The sequence below is a fragment of the Triturus cristatus genome, chromosome 2_1 (assembly GCF_964204655.1).
Source record: "Triturus cristatus chromosome 2_1, aTriCri1.1, whole genome shotgun sequence".
Taxonomy (NCBI): domain Eukaryota; kingdom Metazoa; phylum Chordata; class Amphibia; order Caudata; family Salamandridae; genus Triturus; species Triturus cristatus.
The window spans coordinates 365,382,314-365,402,470 of record NC_140581.1 but is presented as its reverse complement, the minus strand read 5'-3'; the positions used below and the strand labels follow the sequence as shown (position 1 = coordinate 365,402,470).

The 20,157-nt window shown below is 45.3% G+C and overlaps 1 protein-coding gene across 1 annotated transcript in view; it reads left to right on the top strand.

The window, feature by feature from the left end:
* SLC38A9 (solute carrier family 38 member 9) overlaps positions 1–20,157 on the top strand; it is a 345,812-nt gene that overhangs the window by 52,212 nt on the left and 273,443 nt on the right. The window contains exons 4-6 of the mRNA XM_085631309.1: positions 13,008–13,129; positions 13,216–13,279; positions 13,407–13,500. Coding sequence (XP_085487435.1) covers positions 13,008–13,129; positions 13,216–13,279; positions 13,407–13,500 — 280 coding nt within the window. The remainder of the gene's footprint in view (positions 1–13,007; positions 13,130–13,215; positions 13,280–13,406; positions 13,501–20,157) is intronic.

The following is a 20,157-nucleotide window of genomic DNA, read 5'->3' as shown; positions in this document are numbered from 1 at the left end:
CTTGCCCAATGGATCACATAAAAAGAAGCAGTCAATGCAGGGCATGGCTTGGAGGCCGAAGATGGCGGACTTGTGAGCCTGTCTCTCCGTGCCGTCCCATGTAATATCCTTTTATTATCACAGCTCAAAGCAGAAAAATTGATCGGCAGGACATGCCATGAACAGTGGGGCGCCCTGTGCTGTGGGCGACTGCAAACAGAGTGCGGAGGAGCAGTGGTTAGCTGACCCGGAAAGTGCAGCAACTCCGGCTTCCATCATGGCAGTCTGGGACGTGGAGACACACTGTGACTGGGTGAGGCCTGAGGCGGGCATATGGAAATTGGCTTGCGAGTGGCTGGAAGACCAGGTGGCTGTGAAGGTGGAGATAGGCTGGTCCTGCCAGCTGCACTGTGTACGCCGGTGTGCGTGAGTGGGCCTTCCCACAGCAGCGGAGAGCTGAGGCGGTTCTCGTGGCCCAGAGGGAGTGGCAACCTGTTCAGGCAGAAAGAGGTGGCTGAGAAGTGGGCTTGCTTGGGGTGCTGAGGAGGCCGCAGACTGTGGGTGGCCACTTACAGCTCCGAAATGGGACAAGAGCTTTGTCGCGCCGGCTGCGACCCTGAGTTGAACCGGTGCAGTGAGCAGAGCTGTGGCCTTTAAGGTGGCGGTAAGCAGAGCACAGGCACAGTGTGAGGCTTCCCCCCCGCGGTGTGTGCATTCGGGCCCAGATCGTGGCCTGGAGACCCGCAGATAGCTCGTAGTTGGATTGGGGGGGAGTTATCCAGATGTAGTCCCCCCCCTTAGGAACAGACTGGGACCCTGGCCCATTGAGAGGGCTGATGGAAGCTTAGAGATCAGAGTGGGTGGCCTGCGGCAACAATGTGAATATTGGGCTGCATTTTTCCACCAAGCAGCTAAGAATAAGCAGAGGCCCCAGGCTGACTGCATGGATCCCAGGAAAAGACTCCAATAGGTCCGAGCGTCTTGTGGCCATGCTGCTGCCTGGGGCTTATAATCCGGATTAAACACAGTGGACATTGAGGAACAAGCATTTACAATGCAATGGTCTCGGCATTGGTAAAGTTAGAGCTATTGGCATTGCTCATGACATTATTTTTGTTTATGTTTTTGTGTTTAAAACATTTAAAGAAACGGCATTGTCATGAGCAATGCCAATAGCTCTAACTTTACCAATGCCGAGACCATTGCATTGTAAATAGCTCTGTACATTTAGGTGTTGCTCCCATAGATGATAGGTAGAGGTGCATATTAGATTAACAATTTTGGCAAGGTTTTTAAAGAAGGATGTGGTGCGTTAAGGTGCGTGTTATATAACACTTCGTGCATTAAATGAGGTTGTGGCTGTAACAGTAAGGTGCGCCGGTGAGAGTGGGGTAGTTTAGTGAAGTATTGTGGAGTTTTCTGTCAGTCTCTTATCCAGCAGGCCTTCTCCTCCTCCACCCCTAACGGACAGACAGAGTGAAGGAATGTGGCATTTACAAGATGTAGAGTTGGCAGCATGGCAAGGTCATCGTGGTCGATCCAAGTTTCCGTTTTGGCAGTGAAGGTAAGTTTTAGAGGGGTCAGTATTAAAAAGGTTTTTATTACAGAACCATCTAGCATTCCATAGGCTGAGCAAAATGGCGCTGGAATTGGCAGCGAGGCTGTAAGCATAAAGTACAGGCTCTCAGTTCACAAAGGTGGTGTGGGGCAAACTTCTCACACGATGGCCACATACATGGTGTAGGTCACAAATCACAGGTGGTGCAGGGAACCAATCGGTCAGTTCTTTAGAGGAGTGCAAGGAAAAATTAGAGGGGTTTGGGGCACCAATCTCTCGAATGCGTGAAGGCCACATGGTTAAGACGATATCAAGTGGGGTGCATTCCAACGATCAACTGGGATACATGAGGGGTATAGGTTACTGGCAACATTCATAAAAGAGGACAGGCTCATATCACCAATCACTCAGATTCCTGGGATCGATTTATGAATGAATGCGTTTTGAATTATGTGAAACACAAATATATTTTCCGGATTAGAAGCGTTCCAAGCAATGAGTACCTTCTGTAATGACTGGTGAAAATAAAATTTTCGGTATTGGATGTTCAAAGATCGGATGAAATACACCTCAATTTACAAGGCAATGTTCATGAAATACAAGCAGAGAAGACGCTCAGTGTCATAGTACTGAGGCACACAAACCTTAAACATGGCATTCAAATTGACACAAAGCTGAGCTGAGCGTGGCCCTCTGTGAAGCACTGCTAGTATCGGTGAACCACGTACACCGGTTTCATAAACCAGCAGACGTTGCTGCAGGAGATTAGGGCCCAGGCAATCTTCATGTAACCGGAAACCATCGGCGCACTTCGAGATAACAATTTCAAGCGGTGCCGCGGTGCCATGCGAGCCATGAATGGAGCCGGGCTGGTGCGCAGCGGTGACATAAGTGGCGGCAACACAAACCCCATCTCTCAAAGAGCATGGTGAATAAGGCCATCGTTTCTTCCTGTGTAATTAATGGAAGCATGCTAACAAAGCGCCATTGTGCTGAGGTGACAAGTGACAGAGGAGCGGCCATCCCTGGCCGGGTCAGATAAACCGCGGGAGGCATGTCTTTCAGACACAGCATCGCGCCTTTAACAAGGGGGAAAGGCGTCCAAAGCACGGTGCGGATCCCGAAAGCAAAACAAGGAGATCAGGTGAGGGAGCAACGCCGGGACACCACCGCCTTTCTCCGAGGCAGAGAAGAACTGCCTCAGAGAAACGCAGCCTCGGTTTCGGATTCGGGGGCGTGTTTCTTTTTCTCTCCTCTTGCCATTGGCTGGAGGAGAGAAAAACACGCCCTGCGAAAAGCAACGAAAAAACACGCCCCCCGATCCGAAAAGGACGGGGCTTCAACGGAGTGACTGGACCTCTTCTCCAGTGGCTGGCCAGCATTTAAGAGGCCAGCCAATGGAGAACAGGAGAGAAGAGGGGCGGGTGCAAGCCCTTCTTCTCAAAGTCACTCAAAGTCATTAAATCTCGGAGCGAGACTGCGCAAGCGCAGCCTTCGCAGCCGAGACCTAAAAAGGGTGGGACCTGGCCCTCATCAACTAGGGGCCCAGCGCTACTGGTAACTCCTAGTGGCATTGTCTTCACAGGATCCACAATTGCGCATGGTGTGCCAGATACCTCTGGGTGTGGGGGTTGTGACCAGACGGTGTGCTGCAGAGTGTCGCTGGGATCCAGGTAGCTAGTATTTGGTGGCGAGAGTGGACCCTGCCTGTCTTTTGTAAACGGCCCCCTAAAACTCTGTGGAGATGGGCAAGACATGAACGAGAACTATGGGGGCCCCCCTGACCTGGAAGACAGCATTTAGGAACAGCTGCACGAAAGGCCAGGGCTCTGTCCCCGGAGGACCCAATTCAGCTGGCTAAGATACTCGAGGCTTTTGCTGACAATAAGGTTACCTTGCACCAAGATATTAGTGCTGTGTTGGTGGGGCTGAGGCTGCTGCGAGGGGAATACCACACATTAACAGAAAGAGTCAAAGTGGCAGAATCCTCGATTGCTGACCTCCGATCTGAACAGTAAACATTGATGCATCAAGTTGCAGAGCTCTCTGACAGGGGTTTGCACGCTTGAACGCAGGGCCGAAGACGCTGAAGGCAGCAACAGGATAAATAATATTAGGGTGGTGGGTCTACCCGAGGGGGTGGAGGATAAGGGCATGATTGCATATCTTGAGCTTTGGCTCAGGACAGTGGTCGCCCCTGAAAACTTGACCGCATTCTACACCCTGGAATGAGCAACAGCCCCCACCCCATGCCCAGTGGTAGCAAAATTACTCCAATATAAAGACAGAGCTATATTACTTCAAAGAGCACAAACTGATGGCCCATTCATAGTGGACAACAGCAGAGTCTCAATATGCCTGGATTACACAGCTGAAGTACAACAGAAACTAGCCTCATTTCTGGAAGTTAAGAAGGCTCTTCGTGAGGAAGACCCGCAGTACTCACTAATTTTCCCTCACCCACATCGGATAATACTGGATGGTACTACGCATTTCTGCGATGATCCCAATGCTGCTTGGGAGTGGCTCGAAGCTTACAGGTCGGAACCCATACCTTCAAGGTCGGAGCCCAATGTTACACCTCGGGAGTGAAAAGTGAGAAAGAGGTCTCACAAGAAACCCCAAAGGGGACCGTCAAAGAAGCCAAGTACATCCTAAACGGAGAAGTAACGGGCATCTGCCCTTCCAGCTGTGGCTGAGACCATGAAGACAATGGAGACTGCCTCTGACACTGGTTCACCCTCTGTGAAAGGAACTGGTGATTCGGAATCTGATTCCTCACAGGCAGACACCACTCTTTTGCCGGAAATCCCCCAGAGAACAGCAGACTATCTCCTCTTAACGGAATCCTCTGCACAGTAAGGGAGTTTACCGTAGTCGGAGCTGTCTGGATATTGTGCTATGCAGACCATCTGGATGCTAATGTTACACCGGGCTGGCACGGACGAGTTACGGAATTGCTGCCAGTAGGCCGTGGTCTACCCCCTCCCAGAAGATCTCTCCTAGGACTGGTGCAGACTCTCTGATGATAGTGTTGGTTTGCTTGCTATTTGGGCATCTGGCTATGCCAGGCTGCTCTTGGGATGGGGGTGTTTATGTTCATGGGAGTTTTTCTTTTGTTTTGTTTGGCTTTTTGAGGAAGGGCTCTGAATCTTTTGGGTGTGAGATTGTGGGATGGTGGGAGGGTGGGGGAAGGACTAAGTGTGGCTTAATTTGCTATGACCCAATGCATGTTAAAAATGTATGTCTTGGAATATTAGGGTGATGGGCTCCGCTACTAAGCGTCATAACATACACAGATATTTGAGGTGGCGGGGAGTGCAGATAGCTATGCTGCAGGAGACTTACATGCATAGATTACCTCACTTGGGGGCCCATTAGGAAGTCCGCTCGCCATCCTCGCGATGCTGAGGCCGGCCACCAGACGTGCGGCGGTGCCACACCACTGATTAGGATGCGACCGCCACCCTGGCAGTCACGTTCTGCTTATTTGACATTGCGGCGGGTGCTGCTTACAGCAGCATCCGCCGCAATGCAAAATTGACATGTTGTGCATTCCCAGACACAACGTGGCCGGCACTGCATGGTGCCTGCCACCTTGTGCATGGGAATGCAGGAGGGGGCACACAAGTGCACCCCCACCCCCTCTGGGGGCCCACAATGGGCCCCCAAAGCACATCCCTGCCAGCCTGTCCATGGCGGCATTGGCGCCATGGAAAGGCCAGTTACCGCACCCATCCTAATATGGATGGTGGTGCCTGGTAGGCACTGCCACCATATTAGTGGCCAAGTCCGCCCGGCCGGCAATCGTAACGATCCGCTTGCCATCCTAATGACCCCCTTGGTGTTTTTATAGCCTCTTTAGAGCCCGGATGGCAATGTATGAAAAATAATTTGTAGTTACATGCTTCTATATATGTTTTGTTTTCTTTTATCATTCACCAAGTTGAATGAAATGAACATGATATGTGTTTTTACAAGAAATGTTTGAAGTTGCCCATAGTGATTTTACAAATTCTTATTTGATGTCCTCATTAGCATGTTAATTTTAACACATAAATCAAACTCTACAATCACTTTCCTTTTTTTTAAATATCTTTATTAGTACTTTTGTATATTTCATATTACATAATCTGCAAAGGTTGTGAAAAGCAGTAAATACCAAGTCACTCATAAATATAATATGATACAATTACTCTTGATAACATATCATCATCTAATATAAAAAAAAAGTCAGAAAGAGAAATATAGGCCACATTGTACCCTAAATTCATATTATATATAGTACCAGAACTAGGCAATGTGCAAGTGCAGTGAGAGCCAGCTGATAGATCACCATCTGGCTTCATCCGCCCCCCTGTGATTCCCCGCCCATGTACCGTCATTTTACTATAATTACGGATCTCACCAAGCCATTTCTTCATTCCTGAGAATGTAGCCAATCATCAACAGGGAGCTCCAATCCTTCTGCCCTTTCTCTTAGCTCCTTTCCCCTTGCGTTTATAAATTACGGTCTCCAAGTTAAAAATGGAGGAAAACCTCCCTTGCCACTGTTGGACGGATGATGCCTGTGGATCCAACCACGCTGAGGCAATGCAGATCCAAAACACCGCCATGGCGATGAACTTCTAGGACTCTTTTTCCCCCCCCCCCCCTTCCCCCTCCCGCACCCCCTAAATTTCAAATCCGGATTCACCCCTAGTATCATCACTCGAGGAGTTGGATCCAAATTAATTTTATGTTCCCAATTTTTTTTTAATTCTGCACTCTTAATGTACCAAACATGTGAACTAGAACCACTGCTTGAAATTAAACTCAAGGGCAATTAACCCCTTTCGTCCCCCCCAATTTAGAGTGTTTAGCTGGGGTGAAATATAGATCAAAGATTGTTTTATAGTGCTGTGTTTATCAGCCCCGAAGAATACAGCACTGTACGGCTTAACTCCAGAGAATCATAGAATCATAGAAGATATATTCATCTAACCGAAGCTATGCCTGCCACTTAACATTATGCTTCTCAAGATCCAGTGCCTGTTTACACAGCTGGTTATGTATTACGCTAATAGAGAGTTTTTCTACCCCAAGAAGAAGATCCAAGAGTGGTATCCTCTCTAAACCAACCAGTCCCCCAGCTTTTTTGTTTAAAAAGCTGCAAATTTGCAGATATTTGAAAAACTCTGTTTATTCAGATTAATCCTAATCCTGAGTTCCTCAAATGAAGCTAACCTCTGATCTTGAAAGAGATCCCCCAGTCTACATAATCCCAATTTCTCCCATCTAGCCAAACAAGCATCCTGAAACATTCCAGGGATTGAGGGGTTCTTTTGTATCGCGGTATACCGATTCTATCTCCCGACTCCAAACTTCTTTCTCAGGTCAGCCCAGTTTTTATAGCCACTACCAGCAGATTAAACATAATTTTCGTGTAATAGCTGGGTTCTAGCTGTTTTAGCAGACATCCTTTAGCTACTGAGCCTATTGTTAGCTCGAAAATTGATGGGACACCCTGTATAGACTCCGGTGTTTCCCCTCTCTATTACTCAAAAGAACCCACATATATTGGAGAGCAACAGTTAAGTGTTGAGCTTTAAAGTTTGGGACAGCCCAACACCCCCTTTATCTGGGTATTGTCAAAAGGTAGTTGCCCTCCTTGTTTTACTGTAAGACACAAGAGTATCTAATGCTTTGACCCAATCATTCTCAAACTCAAGCAGAATGGATCTAGATAGATATAAGATCTGTGGTAGAAGCAGTATTTTTAGGATATGACAGCGGCCAGCAATAGACCAATGAAGATTGTGCCATCGCTCAACATCTTGTTTGCTTTGGTTAATATAGGCCTAATATTATTCTTAGCCAACTGATCTACTTTTGCCCCCATCTCTATTCCCAGGTAAACCGCGTGCTCCACCACCTTTGGATCCTGACTAACGACAAACTGATTTGCTACCAGTTGCGTTTTTTGTCTATTGAGGGATTAGCCTGAGATTTTCCAAAATTCTATTGGTTCTTTCTCCACTATCAACATAGTGGATGTTGGATCTGCCGATGCAACCAGAATATAAGCTGCATAAGCTAAATGTTTTGTTTTAAAGCCTTGAGATTTGACAGGGACTATGGCTGAATTGGTTTCTAATTCACATATAAAAGGGTCTATATAGATAGCAAATGGCAAAGGAGAGCATGGACACCCCTCCCTCATTCCTCTGTCTATTGATGAATCCTTTTCCCATGATTTGCAACCTGGCCCCTGGACACCTATATAGTGCTAGTGTTGCTTATATAAAACTCATCCCAAAGCCGATCCTTCTCCTAAGTTCCCAGAGATATTCCCAATTGACCCTGTTGAATGCCTTCTCCGCATCCAACAGGGCCACAGCCATTGGTTCCCCACAACCTCCGCTACATCAAAAAATGTAATCACCCATCGTATATGGTCCTTGGTACTTCTACCCGGAATAAATTTATGTTGATTCCCTGATACCAACTTAGCTATATTTTGTCTCGTCCAGGTGGCAAGCTTCTTGGAGTACAGCTTCATATCGCTGTTGATCAGTGTGATGGGGTGATATGATCCTGTGCTGGCCGGTATCTTACCTACAATCCTTTTCAATGTTGGTTTCCATGAAATAGAAGTAGATTGATTCTAATTTGTTCGTCATTTGTCAGAAACTGAAATGTACATGGATATTATTTTTAGTCTATGCATTATCTTACTAACAGCCTAAGTCATTTTCTTGCCGATATTCCATAAATTTCTCTTATGATTGAGCCCAAAAATGCTTTTGATACTGTTCAGTAGAAGCTCCCCCATTCTAACTTACACTTCTGGCCAGAGTTGTTACAAATCATGTTGTAACTAATCATGTTACACCCACTATTGTTTACCTTTTGTAGACCAGCCACTTACCTGCATTATGAAATGCCTCAAGTGTGTCTGTTGTTCGTTGGGGGGGGTAGTAATTACAAAGCTATATGAAGATGGGATTGTTTGTACACTGCTAGGATGTAAGAAAAGCATTGGCATTGAACAAGATTTTGAAATTCCATGATTTTTCTGCTCCAAATATTAACTGGGGTAAATCAAAGATCTATTTTTGACCGTGGAAGTATCAGAGACTGGTGGCGAGTTTGGATGCAGGTAGTGTAACAAGTCTATTACATATCTGGTTGTAGTTATTAGCAGAAACCCAAATCACAAATTGTCCTTCCCTGAGTACTGCTGTGGAAAGCCCAGAATGTAAAATGGAACTCTGGGCGAGTCTTTCTTAATCAGTGGGTATGGTGTTGTTTAGCATGTCAACTATAGTGCCTAAAGTCTTGTAATATTAAACAGAAATATAGTTTCCAGATTAATGAAATGTTTATCAAACAAATATTATGCCTACATAAGTGTATATGACACTTGTATGCCAATTTATCCAAGTTGATATGGTGATATAGACAGGCCAGAGGCAAATGGGTAACATTAGTCCTGCGGTACAGTGGGGTAGCTGTCATTAGAAGACTATTAGAAATATTTTAGTGGCTGAAATATATTAATCTCAGTGCAGACTGACCGTCTTTGAAAACGGTGGTGCTGGTTGACAAAGCCTTACAATAACCTTAGTTTTGGTTCCGTTCAGTTAAAGACCACCTTCACTTCATTAGGTTGCCGCCTCAACCAGCCTTTCAGACACCTTGGATAAGTCATCCTGATTGCAGCTAACATGCATTTAAAAAAGTGTGCCGGATGGAGGCATAGATTTTGAGTGTTCTCATGAAATCTTATTAAATAAATTTGATTACATTTATTTATTTATTTATGTATACAGTTTTATATAGCGCAAACATGAAGGTTTAGTTGGAAGTAATCTTTTATCAGTTAGATGCTTCACTTCTTGCCACTAGCAGCAAGCTATGGCACTGTAATGCTGAGTTTAAATCTTGGCCAACTGTGCAAGGCTGCTCAGCAGCATACAAGATTTGAGAAAGAGCCTTACGTGCACCATATTGCTGGATTGCATCTGATCAAGAGTGTAGGTAGCCTACTCTCGCTTTGGTGGGAAGGCCTGGTTCTAAGCAACAGGTGAAATTACATAAAGAAAGTCTCCGGAAGAAGAGCAATTGTGCAAGGTAATAGAAAGGACATTGCACTTGATTTTGCATTATCCATTTCTGCCATTATTTTAGTTTCTATTAGTTCAATTAACTTGGTACCTTGAAAAACTGCCAAACTAATTTATTGTTGTATGACTGGAATACATAATTTAGTTTTTGTTACCAAAAAAAGCATGTTACTTGTATATAGGGTTATTTGCACTCCTTCTCATGCATTTACACACTATGTTTTTTTTTCTCCAACTGAAGTATTCTAAAGCCGGGGAAAAAGGACAGCCCTGATTGTTTCCTCGTTGCACTGGAAAGTTGCTGATGTCATTTTGTTATTCAGTTTTTTTTGTTTAGCCTTGAAATAAAGCTTTCAGGCACTGAACTATATATGTTTCCAGTATTAATTTTTCTCATGATAGCAACATATTTACCATCTTCATGATTGAATGCCTTATCTGCCCCAGCAATAATAATGTTTCCTGGTATTTGTAGATCAGCAGCTGCTTTCTTTATGCCTAGGTGAAGGCTGCTTTTGTTCTAGACTGTTCATTCTTTTATAGAACTTGATTGGTCCTTGTTTATTGGTGTTTTAATGGATACTTCCAGTTTGATGTCTAGACTTTAGTCTGCATTTTTTGTATTAATATGTTTAGGAAATCAGGTGTTAGCACGCGTCTATGAGTTGTGTCCCTTATGTTTGTCTATTGCTCTTTTATGTAGGTTTTTAGGGTTTTTCCTGAAGTATCTTTTTTTCCACACTTCAGTTGTACATCTCTTTTTCTTAAGCAGTTTAGCCTAAGGTCTTCTGGGCAGTTCTTAAGCAGTTTGTACTGTTCTCTCAGGAAACTGTCCAGGCCAATAGATTTGGCCTTGTTGAGCATCCCGATACTTTTACATTTTTCCCCGCTCATTTATGTCCATGTTGAGCAATTTGGATTTGCCTAACTTAAACCTTCAAAGATTTAGCATGATCAAAAATGCATCAATACAATTGCTATCCATTTTCGTTTTATTACATAGCTTTAACTAGCATCTTCTAATTTTTTCATCAAGTAATTCACCTCCTGTCAGCAGAAAAGCATTCGAGTTTGCTATTGCATTTAGCGAATATTTAGAAATTGTCTTGTTTATTCCATGTGCAAAAAGCCTGCCGCACATTAAACCTTTAATCCAGTAGTTTTCTTTAATACTAATTTGCTTTATGGGTGTATAATTTTCTGACTTTTGACCTTTAGTTAACTACATTTTACTTGAAATGTATTGTCTCTCTGTTCTGCCTCTAATGTTACTAGTAATGTTACTTCTTTTTTTTTTTACAAAGGCTGTTATTAGACCTCATTCACCTGTGTTAAAGGACATCCATTTCAATCGGATTTCTTCAATGAGCCAACATTAAGGTGCCCATTACGATGTCGGTGGGACCGACACAGAGGTGCCATCGGTCCCACCAACATCTCTGACCGTGGTCTGACCGCCGTATTAGGATGCAGTCGGATGGACCGCATTTGCCCAGGGACCGACCAACAGCTTCCGACAGGCTCGAGGAGCCCGTCGGGCAGTCGGTCGGTCTGATCGCACTTCTTAGGCACTGCCATGGGGCTTACGATCCACCTTTCTGCCAGCTGTTTCACTTTGGTTCTTCGACTTGAAAAGGCTGGTGGAAAGGCTTTTTTGGTGCCTCCAGCAGGGCCCCTGTCCCCTGTGGCCCTAGACTATGGGCCCCAAGGGGCACCTGTAGTGCCCCCCCAAACATCCTGCATCGTGTGGCAGGCACCACATGGTGCATGCCGCAGGGTGCTGGGATGTTTAAAACATGCCTTTTGGCATTGGCGCTTGTGCTGCGGCCCTTTTCTGGGCCGCAGCATAAGCCTCAATGTAAAGAGGCTTGTTTTCGACTGCCTCCACGGTGGTCGGATCATAATTTGGAGGGCCCACTGCCAACTACCTGACAGCCGGTCCCGTTCTCGCAATGATGGCGATCTGGCGCTCGTCCGACCGCCATCGTAATCGGCCTCTGTCTCAGAAAATCATAAATCTATTACTTTGTGCTGGTAACAATCTAGTGTTTAACCTCTCATCACAATTATTTCTTGCAACATCTTTTACTTCTACAAATAGTACTTTTAGACTGTTCAGGAGAGATGAGCGTTTCTGATATTTGTATCGCATTTTCCGCATTACTGAGCTATACATTAGAAAATAGTCTGTTTGAAAATAACTGTTATGTACCTGATATAGAGTCACCATGTACCTATCAATCTTAGTCCCAAAATTTGATAGAATTGAAAATGAAATTGAAACTGTGAAGTGTAACACAAGCAAACATTCATTTATCCCCATGTGCATTTATGTAATTGTAGAATGTACACATAAAGATGAAATGGCACAGTGAATAACTGGTAAATAACTAATTCCAGTTTTCATCAATATCAGAAAAAACACCAATCCGTCTCTTTGCTAGCAATCATTATGTTGGAGAGAAAACAGCAAAGCACCTACATTTCTGGTGCTATCTTTTGGTGCACCATGACTTTCAAATTTACAGGTTTTCGTCATGGCAGAGTAAAGCTGCAAATATAATGGTCAAAAAGCATCCGGCATTAAAGTCATTCTACCGTGCTCTTTCTGAAATGTTCAAAAACATGAATATATAAATTTAGATTTATATATAAATCAATTTAAATCAATACATTTTAGATGCAGTCCACTGCACTTTTTGCACATATGGGGGACATATTTTGAGACATCAAATTTTAATAATTGATGCCTGATCCCAAAGACTGCTTCCTCCGAGATAGTGCGAGCATTGTATCAGCGAATGTTTACACAATACCCTAGTGTAGACCAACTGTATTCCCCCAAGTAAGCCCACAAACTTCTATCTCCTACAAATACATTTTAGAAAGCTGAAACTCTGTACACAGGTGGATTTTTCATATTTGCCAATGTAGTTTGCCAATGGAGTATTACAACAATTCGCAGAATTAGGAATTTTGGTAAAGTAAAATTTGTATGTAGCTGTGTTGGACATGAGCACACAAAATAATTTGTGTATCAAGGCCTTAATAACAACCTCTTTAAATTTGAAAGGTGACGCAATGTATATTCCTCCTTTTTCACAAAATCTCAATGTATTGTTCATAATCATCTTGCTCTGCCACTCCTACAAAGAGAATAAGAAAAAAGGATGTAAAGTGTCTGTCGGCCTGCACAGTTGAAGCAATTGAATGTCAATCTATCACACACTCTCAATTGCTTATCGATGCACATTTGTGAAACAAAATTGTAATTCTGTATGTTGATGCCATATAAGCGTACTACTTGAACAAAAGGATTCAAACATGTTGATGTTATCACAATCAATCTGCTTTTGTTTAAGATTGCTCCAGACCATGTCATTCCTGCTCCAGAGGAAATTTACATATACAGTCCATTGGGAACAGCCTACAAAATTGTAGATTGTGGCGATGGTGCGGGTAAAAACTCAAGCATAGTCACAATGTAAGTACCCTTCATCATTCTCAAATGACCACTGGGTTAGACATCTTTTATTTCTTGATCTAATCATGCATTTGTGTTATTTTTAGTTTTATGATTTGGAATACAATGATGGGTACATCCATTCTAAGTATCCCCTGGGGTATAAAGCAGGTGAGATAAAAGTCCAAAACTAAGTAATGTTCTCTTTGACTCTTACATTTTAACCTTATTCACTAACATTACTGCTCATTGTTCAGAATATATTGTGTATATTGAAAGTAGATTTTGATTTCCACAGGCTGGATTCACAACTGGAGTCTGTATCCTCTTTGTAATGGCCCTTTTGACGCTTTACTGCTGCTACAGAGTTTTGAAATCACGGGAGTCAATACGTAAGAATTCTTGATTTTATACTAAAACTTAGTGTTGTAGCGATAGATGCTCTTTGCCAATCTGAAACAAAGGTGTGCACCAGTGCTGCAAATATAGCGGGAAGCATAATATTAACCACTAACCATTGTATGTTATCAACTATTTTCCGCATGTATTTGCTGCAAAGAAACCTTGCTTTATAATTTGTGTGTAATGTGAGAGAAAAACTTTATAGGTGTCACTGAGGCCATAAAAATACAAAACTGCATTTTTATTTAATTCCAGTACATAGCTTGCACGTTCATCTGTTATTTCCTGCTGTATATGTTTCCATCAGCATGCTTCTGTGATTTTTGACAGATATTGCATACATTGGTAACACATGGAATGGATGTTTCATTTTATACAAATACAAAATGTATTGCTATCTCATAACTGTTGACTCCATGGACCATGTTTCAAGACAGCAACTTGAGCCTATCGGTCAGTATTTCAAGCCAAATCGTGGATATGGGGTAATTGATGCACTAGTGGCAGTTAACGCTAATATTCTGGGGTATTTCCATCAACTATATGATGACTCACTTCATTACACATTTATATTAAATCTTTGTTTTCATTTTAGTAGAACAATGCAAGGAAAAAAAAGAAGAAAGTCAGCAAGCAGTGGTGCATCTGGTGGAAGATAAGCCATGCACAATCAATCATTACATAGCGTTATGCATTGCTGAGTACGCTGAACACACAGCACTACTCAGAAAATAGCCATTTTCATACCGCAGGAATGACTCATCTCTCCACCTAGATTCAACTGAGGCTGGACCCCCTGCCCGTGTGTCATTCCTCCCCCCCACCCCCTGTTGCAATCTGAGTTGTCACTCTGTCCGTTACATTGTTAAATCAATACCCAATTCTGTGTTTAGGAGTCTGTCACACAAATGCCTCCAGTCGGACAGGTCCTCATTCACCTTGTCTTCCCGCCTGTTGAGTTTCATATGGGATTCCTCTGCTAGGGACCACTCTAATATGTCTTTATGCCAGTGCTCTATCTATGGTGTCCGCTGTCCCATCCAGGTGATGGCAACCCTACTTCTGGCCAATACCCACACCAGTTGTAGGAATTTATATCGTACCTTCTGAACTTTAGGTTGTTTGACGTTGCCTAGGAGGCAACGCTGAGGGGAAAGACCTATATTCAAGCGTGGCGCGTGGTCCTGGCAATGTCGGGGACCACCTATCTTGAGAAAATTTGGACTGAGCTACATTTTTATGCTAAGTGTAGGAAGTCCGCACCACTGACACCGCAGCAAGGGCAGCTATTCGAATGAGTCGGGGTCATGCACTGCAGGGTCTTAGGAGTAAAGTAAATCCTATGGAGGAAGTTGTAGTGGACCAGTTTAAAGTGGGTGTTACATGAGACGGAATGTGCTAGAGCACTGACCCGTGTCCAGTCCCCTTCGTTCAGTGGAGTGTTTAAGGGCCAGAAGTACGAACACATTTTCACATGGACACGGAATGGGTAAAACTGTTTAATTCATCTGGCCCTAAGTCCCAATCTGTGTGGGCCTGAGGAGGCAGCTCAGCCGCGTCTGCCCGCACGGCCCTGTATAGCAACACTATCCAGTGGAGTCCGGAATGGCAGGTCAGTAAGATCCCAAGCATTTGTGAGGGAGCGGGCGCTACAGGATAAGTGAGCAATGTAACCATGGCCATTTTGGCAAAGCCACTATGATGAAAAAACGACCAGGGCAGAGTGTAAATACTTGGTGAGCCTCCTCAAAACAGATAAACATCTCTCCAGGATATAAATCCCCAAGCTAGGCACACCTACCCTCCTGCCACTCCTGGAAGAACATGTTGTCCACCACTGTCTATTCGGTTATAGTGTCCATACTCCAAGTTTCTTGTGGAATGGGGCTTGTAGGAAGCTGGCTTAGTATATGTGTAACGTATTTAAGTGATGTACCTTGCACTAATCCAGGCAACCCTTATGGTGATTTTAGTATAACCATAGAAAGCTCTCAAAGTGGTAGCTGTGGAGAGCAGCCTTCAGGCTAATCTTGAAGGAGTGTTAGGCAGCTTGTTTCACCAGTTTAATCATGTAGTGTTGGTAACATGAAAGAGAACCACACAGTGTATATATAAAATACTTCTATTTATTACACAACAGTCACTAACACATTGGTATATCTCCTACGCAGAGATATAAACACAATACACCTAAAATACTTTAATTGCAATAAGGTAAGTAGCATAAAACACAGTGGTCTTAAGGGGGAGACCATACCATATATTAAGGAAGTGGAATGCGAACTGCAAAGGAGGACGGGACTTGGTCTAGAAGACCCAGAGGAGCCGGGGGCACATGGAACCACCCAAGGGAAGTACCCAGGAACCTCAAGGAGGCTGTGTGCAGAGTGTAAACACAGCCCCTTGCTCAATGGAAGTCAATGGAAAAGTCACTGTTGCAGTTTTGCAGAAGAAGAACCCTTCCCTGAGAACCTTGAAGAAATCCCTTGGATGACAGAAGGTTGGAGAGCCACCCAACCGTTGGATGCCCCGGCTACCAGGTTACATACACCAGGGAAGCCAGGTGCATAGGGGTAAAGAGACGTCGGAAACCTCTGTAGATGACAATGGAAGACTTTGAGAAAAGTGCCTCTGGAAAAGAATTTGAAGAAGTGCAGTTGAATCCAAGGGTGGATTCTGGAAGTGAAGAATCTGCAAGCAGAGGAGACAAAGTCTATGCCACTCAGGAGTGACCAGAAGGTACGGAAGAGCAATGTGCACCAATGTCTGATAGTACAGATGAGTTGATGTTGATCTTATCGCTACAGCTTTGAGGAACAGGTGATGCTATGAAAGACCAGGAGCCGTGTACGAGCTGTCCAATGTCTAATGTCGGTGACCAGGGGATCGGTGTCCGGCGGGAGCATCAACAAGGCCTTGGTAGCTGCAACTGGCGTGGAGAACGAAGGAGGAGCAACGTTGGGACCAGCAAGGTCCAAGAGACTCGCTACAAGCAGGAGAGTCCGAGCAGACCCTGAGCAAGCAGAGGAGCCCACTGAAGCAGGTGAAGACCCTCCGGAGGACCCACAGGCTAAAGGCCAAGGAGTTGCAAGAGGACTTCGAGCAGCTCACCAAAAACGAAGGCCCACAGTGCAGAGGATGCGTTGAGGATGCTGTACTTGACAGGAAGAGATGCTGAATTCTGGAGCTTCTTGTAGCCCAAAGATCTTTGGAGTGCTGAGTCAGCAAGCCTTGGCAACGACAAGTAGATGTGGTGAACAGGGGTTCGGTGCCAGTGGTTCCGACAAGGGATACTGGTGTCAAAATTGCAGAATGGACAGGCCTTGAGGGAGTTGCAGAACCACCACCTGTGTTGCTGAGCCTTTCAAAGTCTGTGGGACGTCAGGAGCAGCAGACCGGTCAACTTTGTTGCGGTTCCTGAAGATCCAGGGGAGTGACTTCTTCACTCCAAGGGAGATCACTTTGAGTGTCCTTGATGCCCACAGGTCTAGTGAAGATCCTGGAAGAAGCACAGACATCGATGACAAAGAAGACTTGCAGAATAACGAAACGAAGAGCAGCAGGAGTCTTCCTTGGTGCATTCTCAGTTCCAGATGAAGTCCAAGTGCCCAGACAATCGAAGGGTCACGTAGTTTCAGACTTGAGTCTTGTCCCACAACTAATTGAAAGACCCACCCACAGGTAAGCCCTTAAGTAGCCTAAGGAATGGGTCCCTCCCAGAGGAGAGGCTGGACAGAGGGGAGGATACTCCCACGTCATTTGTCCAGGTTTGCACCAGAGCGGGAGGCAAAAGCTCCCTGAACTGGCTCAAACTGGAGTTTGCAAGGAGGGCACCAATGTGTCCTTCATAGTTATCTGGTGGTGCTGGCAAACGCCCCCACCCCAGCCCAATACACTAAGTCATGTCTGAGAGGTGGTCAAAACTCCCTGTGACAGGATTCCTTTTGTTCTACCTTCGCTCGAGCTTGTCTCTGCAGCAGGAGAGTAGAATCGTGTCTGTGGTCGGCAGCAGCACTAGCTTGCTGTCAGACCCTAAAAGGGCTGTTACCGGGAGTACAGGGGGTACCACAAGGGAGCCCCCTGTACATGGGATCTTACTTCCAACACTGGAATCGGTGTTGGGGTATGATTCCTACATGTTTGATACCAAACATGGCCGGGTTTGGTGCAGCCACTACATAGTTGGATATCTCATAATGACTGATGTCCACTATATGTATTAAAATGGCTGACCGCGCTTACAAAGCCTGGAGAATCGACTCCGGGATTTGTAGAGTTGTCCTGCTCTTGCAGGGGCACCCTCACTCTCATAACCAAGCACCCTGCTCTCAGGACTGAAGAGCCTGCCATAGCGGTGACTTATAGGTTGTAAGTGTAGTGACCTCAGTTATAAGCAAACCTATATGTTGTAAGAGGTGCAAGCACCAACTCACACAGGCTGCAATGTTATGGACTCCCATGGGTTGCACCATACATCATGCTGCAGCCCATGGGAGATCCCTTGTGTACCTATGACCTGGGCACCTTAGTACCATATACTGGGGACGTACAAGTGTACACCAGTAGCCTATTGTGGATGTGCAAAAGTACTTACCATGGTAAATTTAGGGAGAAAGCACAGTGACTGGGGTCCTGATTAGCAGGAACCCAGCCACAGACTAGGTCAAAAACACACTGACCCCAGGCAAAAGGTTGGGATAACCATGCGAGAAGGATCCTACCTTCCTACATACGTTTCAGAACAGTTTGCACAAATCGCTGCCAGACGAGAGCGGTCTGGCGAACTGTGTACAGAAGCTCCTTGAAGGTCCCTGACCCCTCCATCAATAACTCTGGTAAATGTTCTGCTTCAACTCTGCCCGTCAGTAGCCCCTTCTCTCTGCTGTCACCTGGGTCTAGCAATCTGGCAACATGTTGAAGGTGTGCAGCATAAAATGCAAGTCAAGACGCAGGACTTTCAGTCCCTCATCCTCAAACCTTTTAGTCCGTGTCATAAGGGCCACCCTACTGCGTCTACCTGCCTAAAGGAGTGAGAAACGGTTGGAATCAAGCTGCTTAAAAACCTTAGTTGGGAGTGGGCAAAGTGAGCTCTGCAATACATATAAGCATCTCAGGAGCAGTACCATTTTAGCTATTGCCATCCTGCCATTAAGGAGAGCGGCAGTGTGTACCAGAAGGCAACCGATTACCTCAAGGCTCCCAAGAACTTGTCCACATTTAGGTGGTGTTGCAGCGATCTGGTGTGCGCAACTTGGATGCTGGCGGGTGGGCCACTGCATGCCCATCAAGGAGGCGAGAGGGAATGCCGAGAATTTGTTGTGATTTAGGCAAAGACCTGATATGTTGCTGAAGTCATCGAGCAGCTGCAATAGTCGTGGCAAAGCAACCCTGGGTGAGAAGTGGTAAAACAGGGCGTCCTCATCATCACATAGCAAAATCACATGTTACACCCACCAATTAGTATGCCCCATTCCCGCATTTCACCGTGTGCCCTTATGGCCTAGGGGCACTATTGCGAGTGCAAAAAAGAGAGAGGACAGTGGGCATCCCTGCTGCGTTCCTCGAGCCAGTGTCCATGCTTCCGAGTGGTAAGGCCCCAACCACTCTCTTGTGCTCAGGTCTGTGTACAGGAGCTGGACCCATCTGCAGAATTGAGGTCCAAAACCCATGACCCGGAGTACCCGGATTAAGTAACCCCAGTCGATGGTGTCAAACGCCTTTTCCAGTTCGACTGCCACCAGTGCTAGCTCCTCATTTCGATGTTCGGTCTCATGCAGGACATGTGACAGGCGCCTAAGGTTCATGAATGTAGTTCTCCCCAGTATGAAGCTACATTGGTCCTCATGGACCAGTTGCGTCATATTGGGTGATAATCAGTGGACCCGAGACGTACTGAGCACCTTCATGTCAGAATTTATCATCATGAGGGGCATCTATGCCACTGGGTTGCATACGTCTCCCCCAGAACATGCATATCTCGCCCTCCCTCATGGTCGGGGGTAATACACCTGTCTCGGACGCCTCTAAGAAGACTTCCAGGAGTCCTTGTGTTAATGTCGCCCAAAAAGCTTGGTAAAATTCAGGTGGTAAGCCATCACTACCAGGTGTCTTAGCTCTAAGTTCCTCCAGTCCTAACTGTTTGTCCAATAACTCCGTCCCTCTAGTAAAGGAGAGTAAACGTGTGTGCGTATGTTCAGGTCTGCTGTGTATACCTGTCGTAGATGTGTGCTCTGTTCTAACCTATGTACAACTGCCCCCTTCGGCTACTTACCATCAAAATAGCCTTTTTAGTGGCAATAACTTCTGCCAAGAGGGCGAGCGAATTACAGACTCTGTCATCTAAGCTTCCTTACTGACCATCTTCCCCGATAAATTGGTGCTTCGCACTAGGGCCTCTTTCTTACCGAAAGTGGTAACACCATTCCATGTGGGGCAATCTGTCACCTTGCACACTTTCTAAATTCCTCCACACCCCTTTAAAGTAGAGGAGCAACTCCACTGTCTGGACCCAAAAAGAGCATTGTCGTTCTACCTTGACCACACAAGTTCCAGGTGGAAGACCAACTCTTTGTGGGATACGTGAGAGGGAAGAAGGGTCAGGTGGTGCAGAAAAGGTTGAACTCTCAATGGGTCGTTCTTTGCATTAA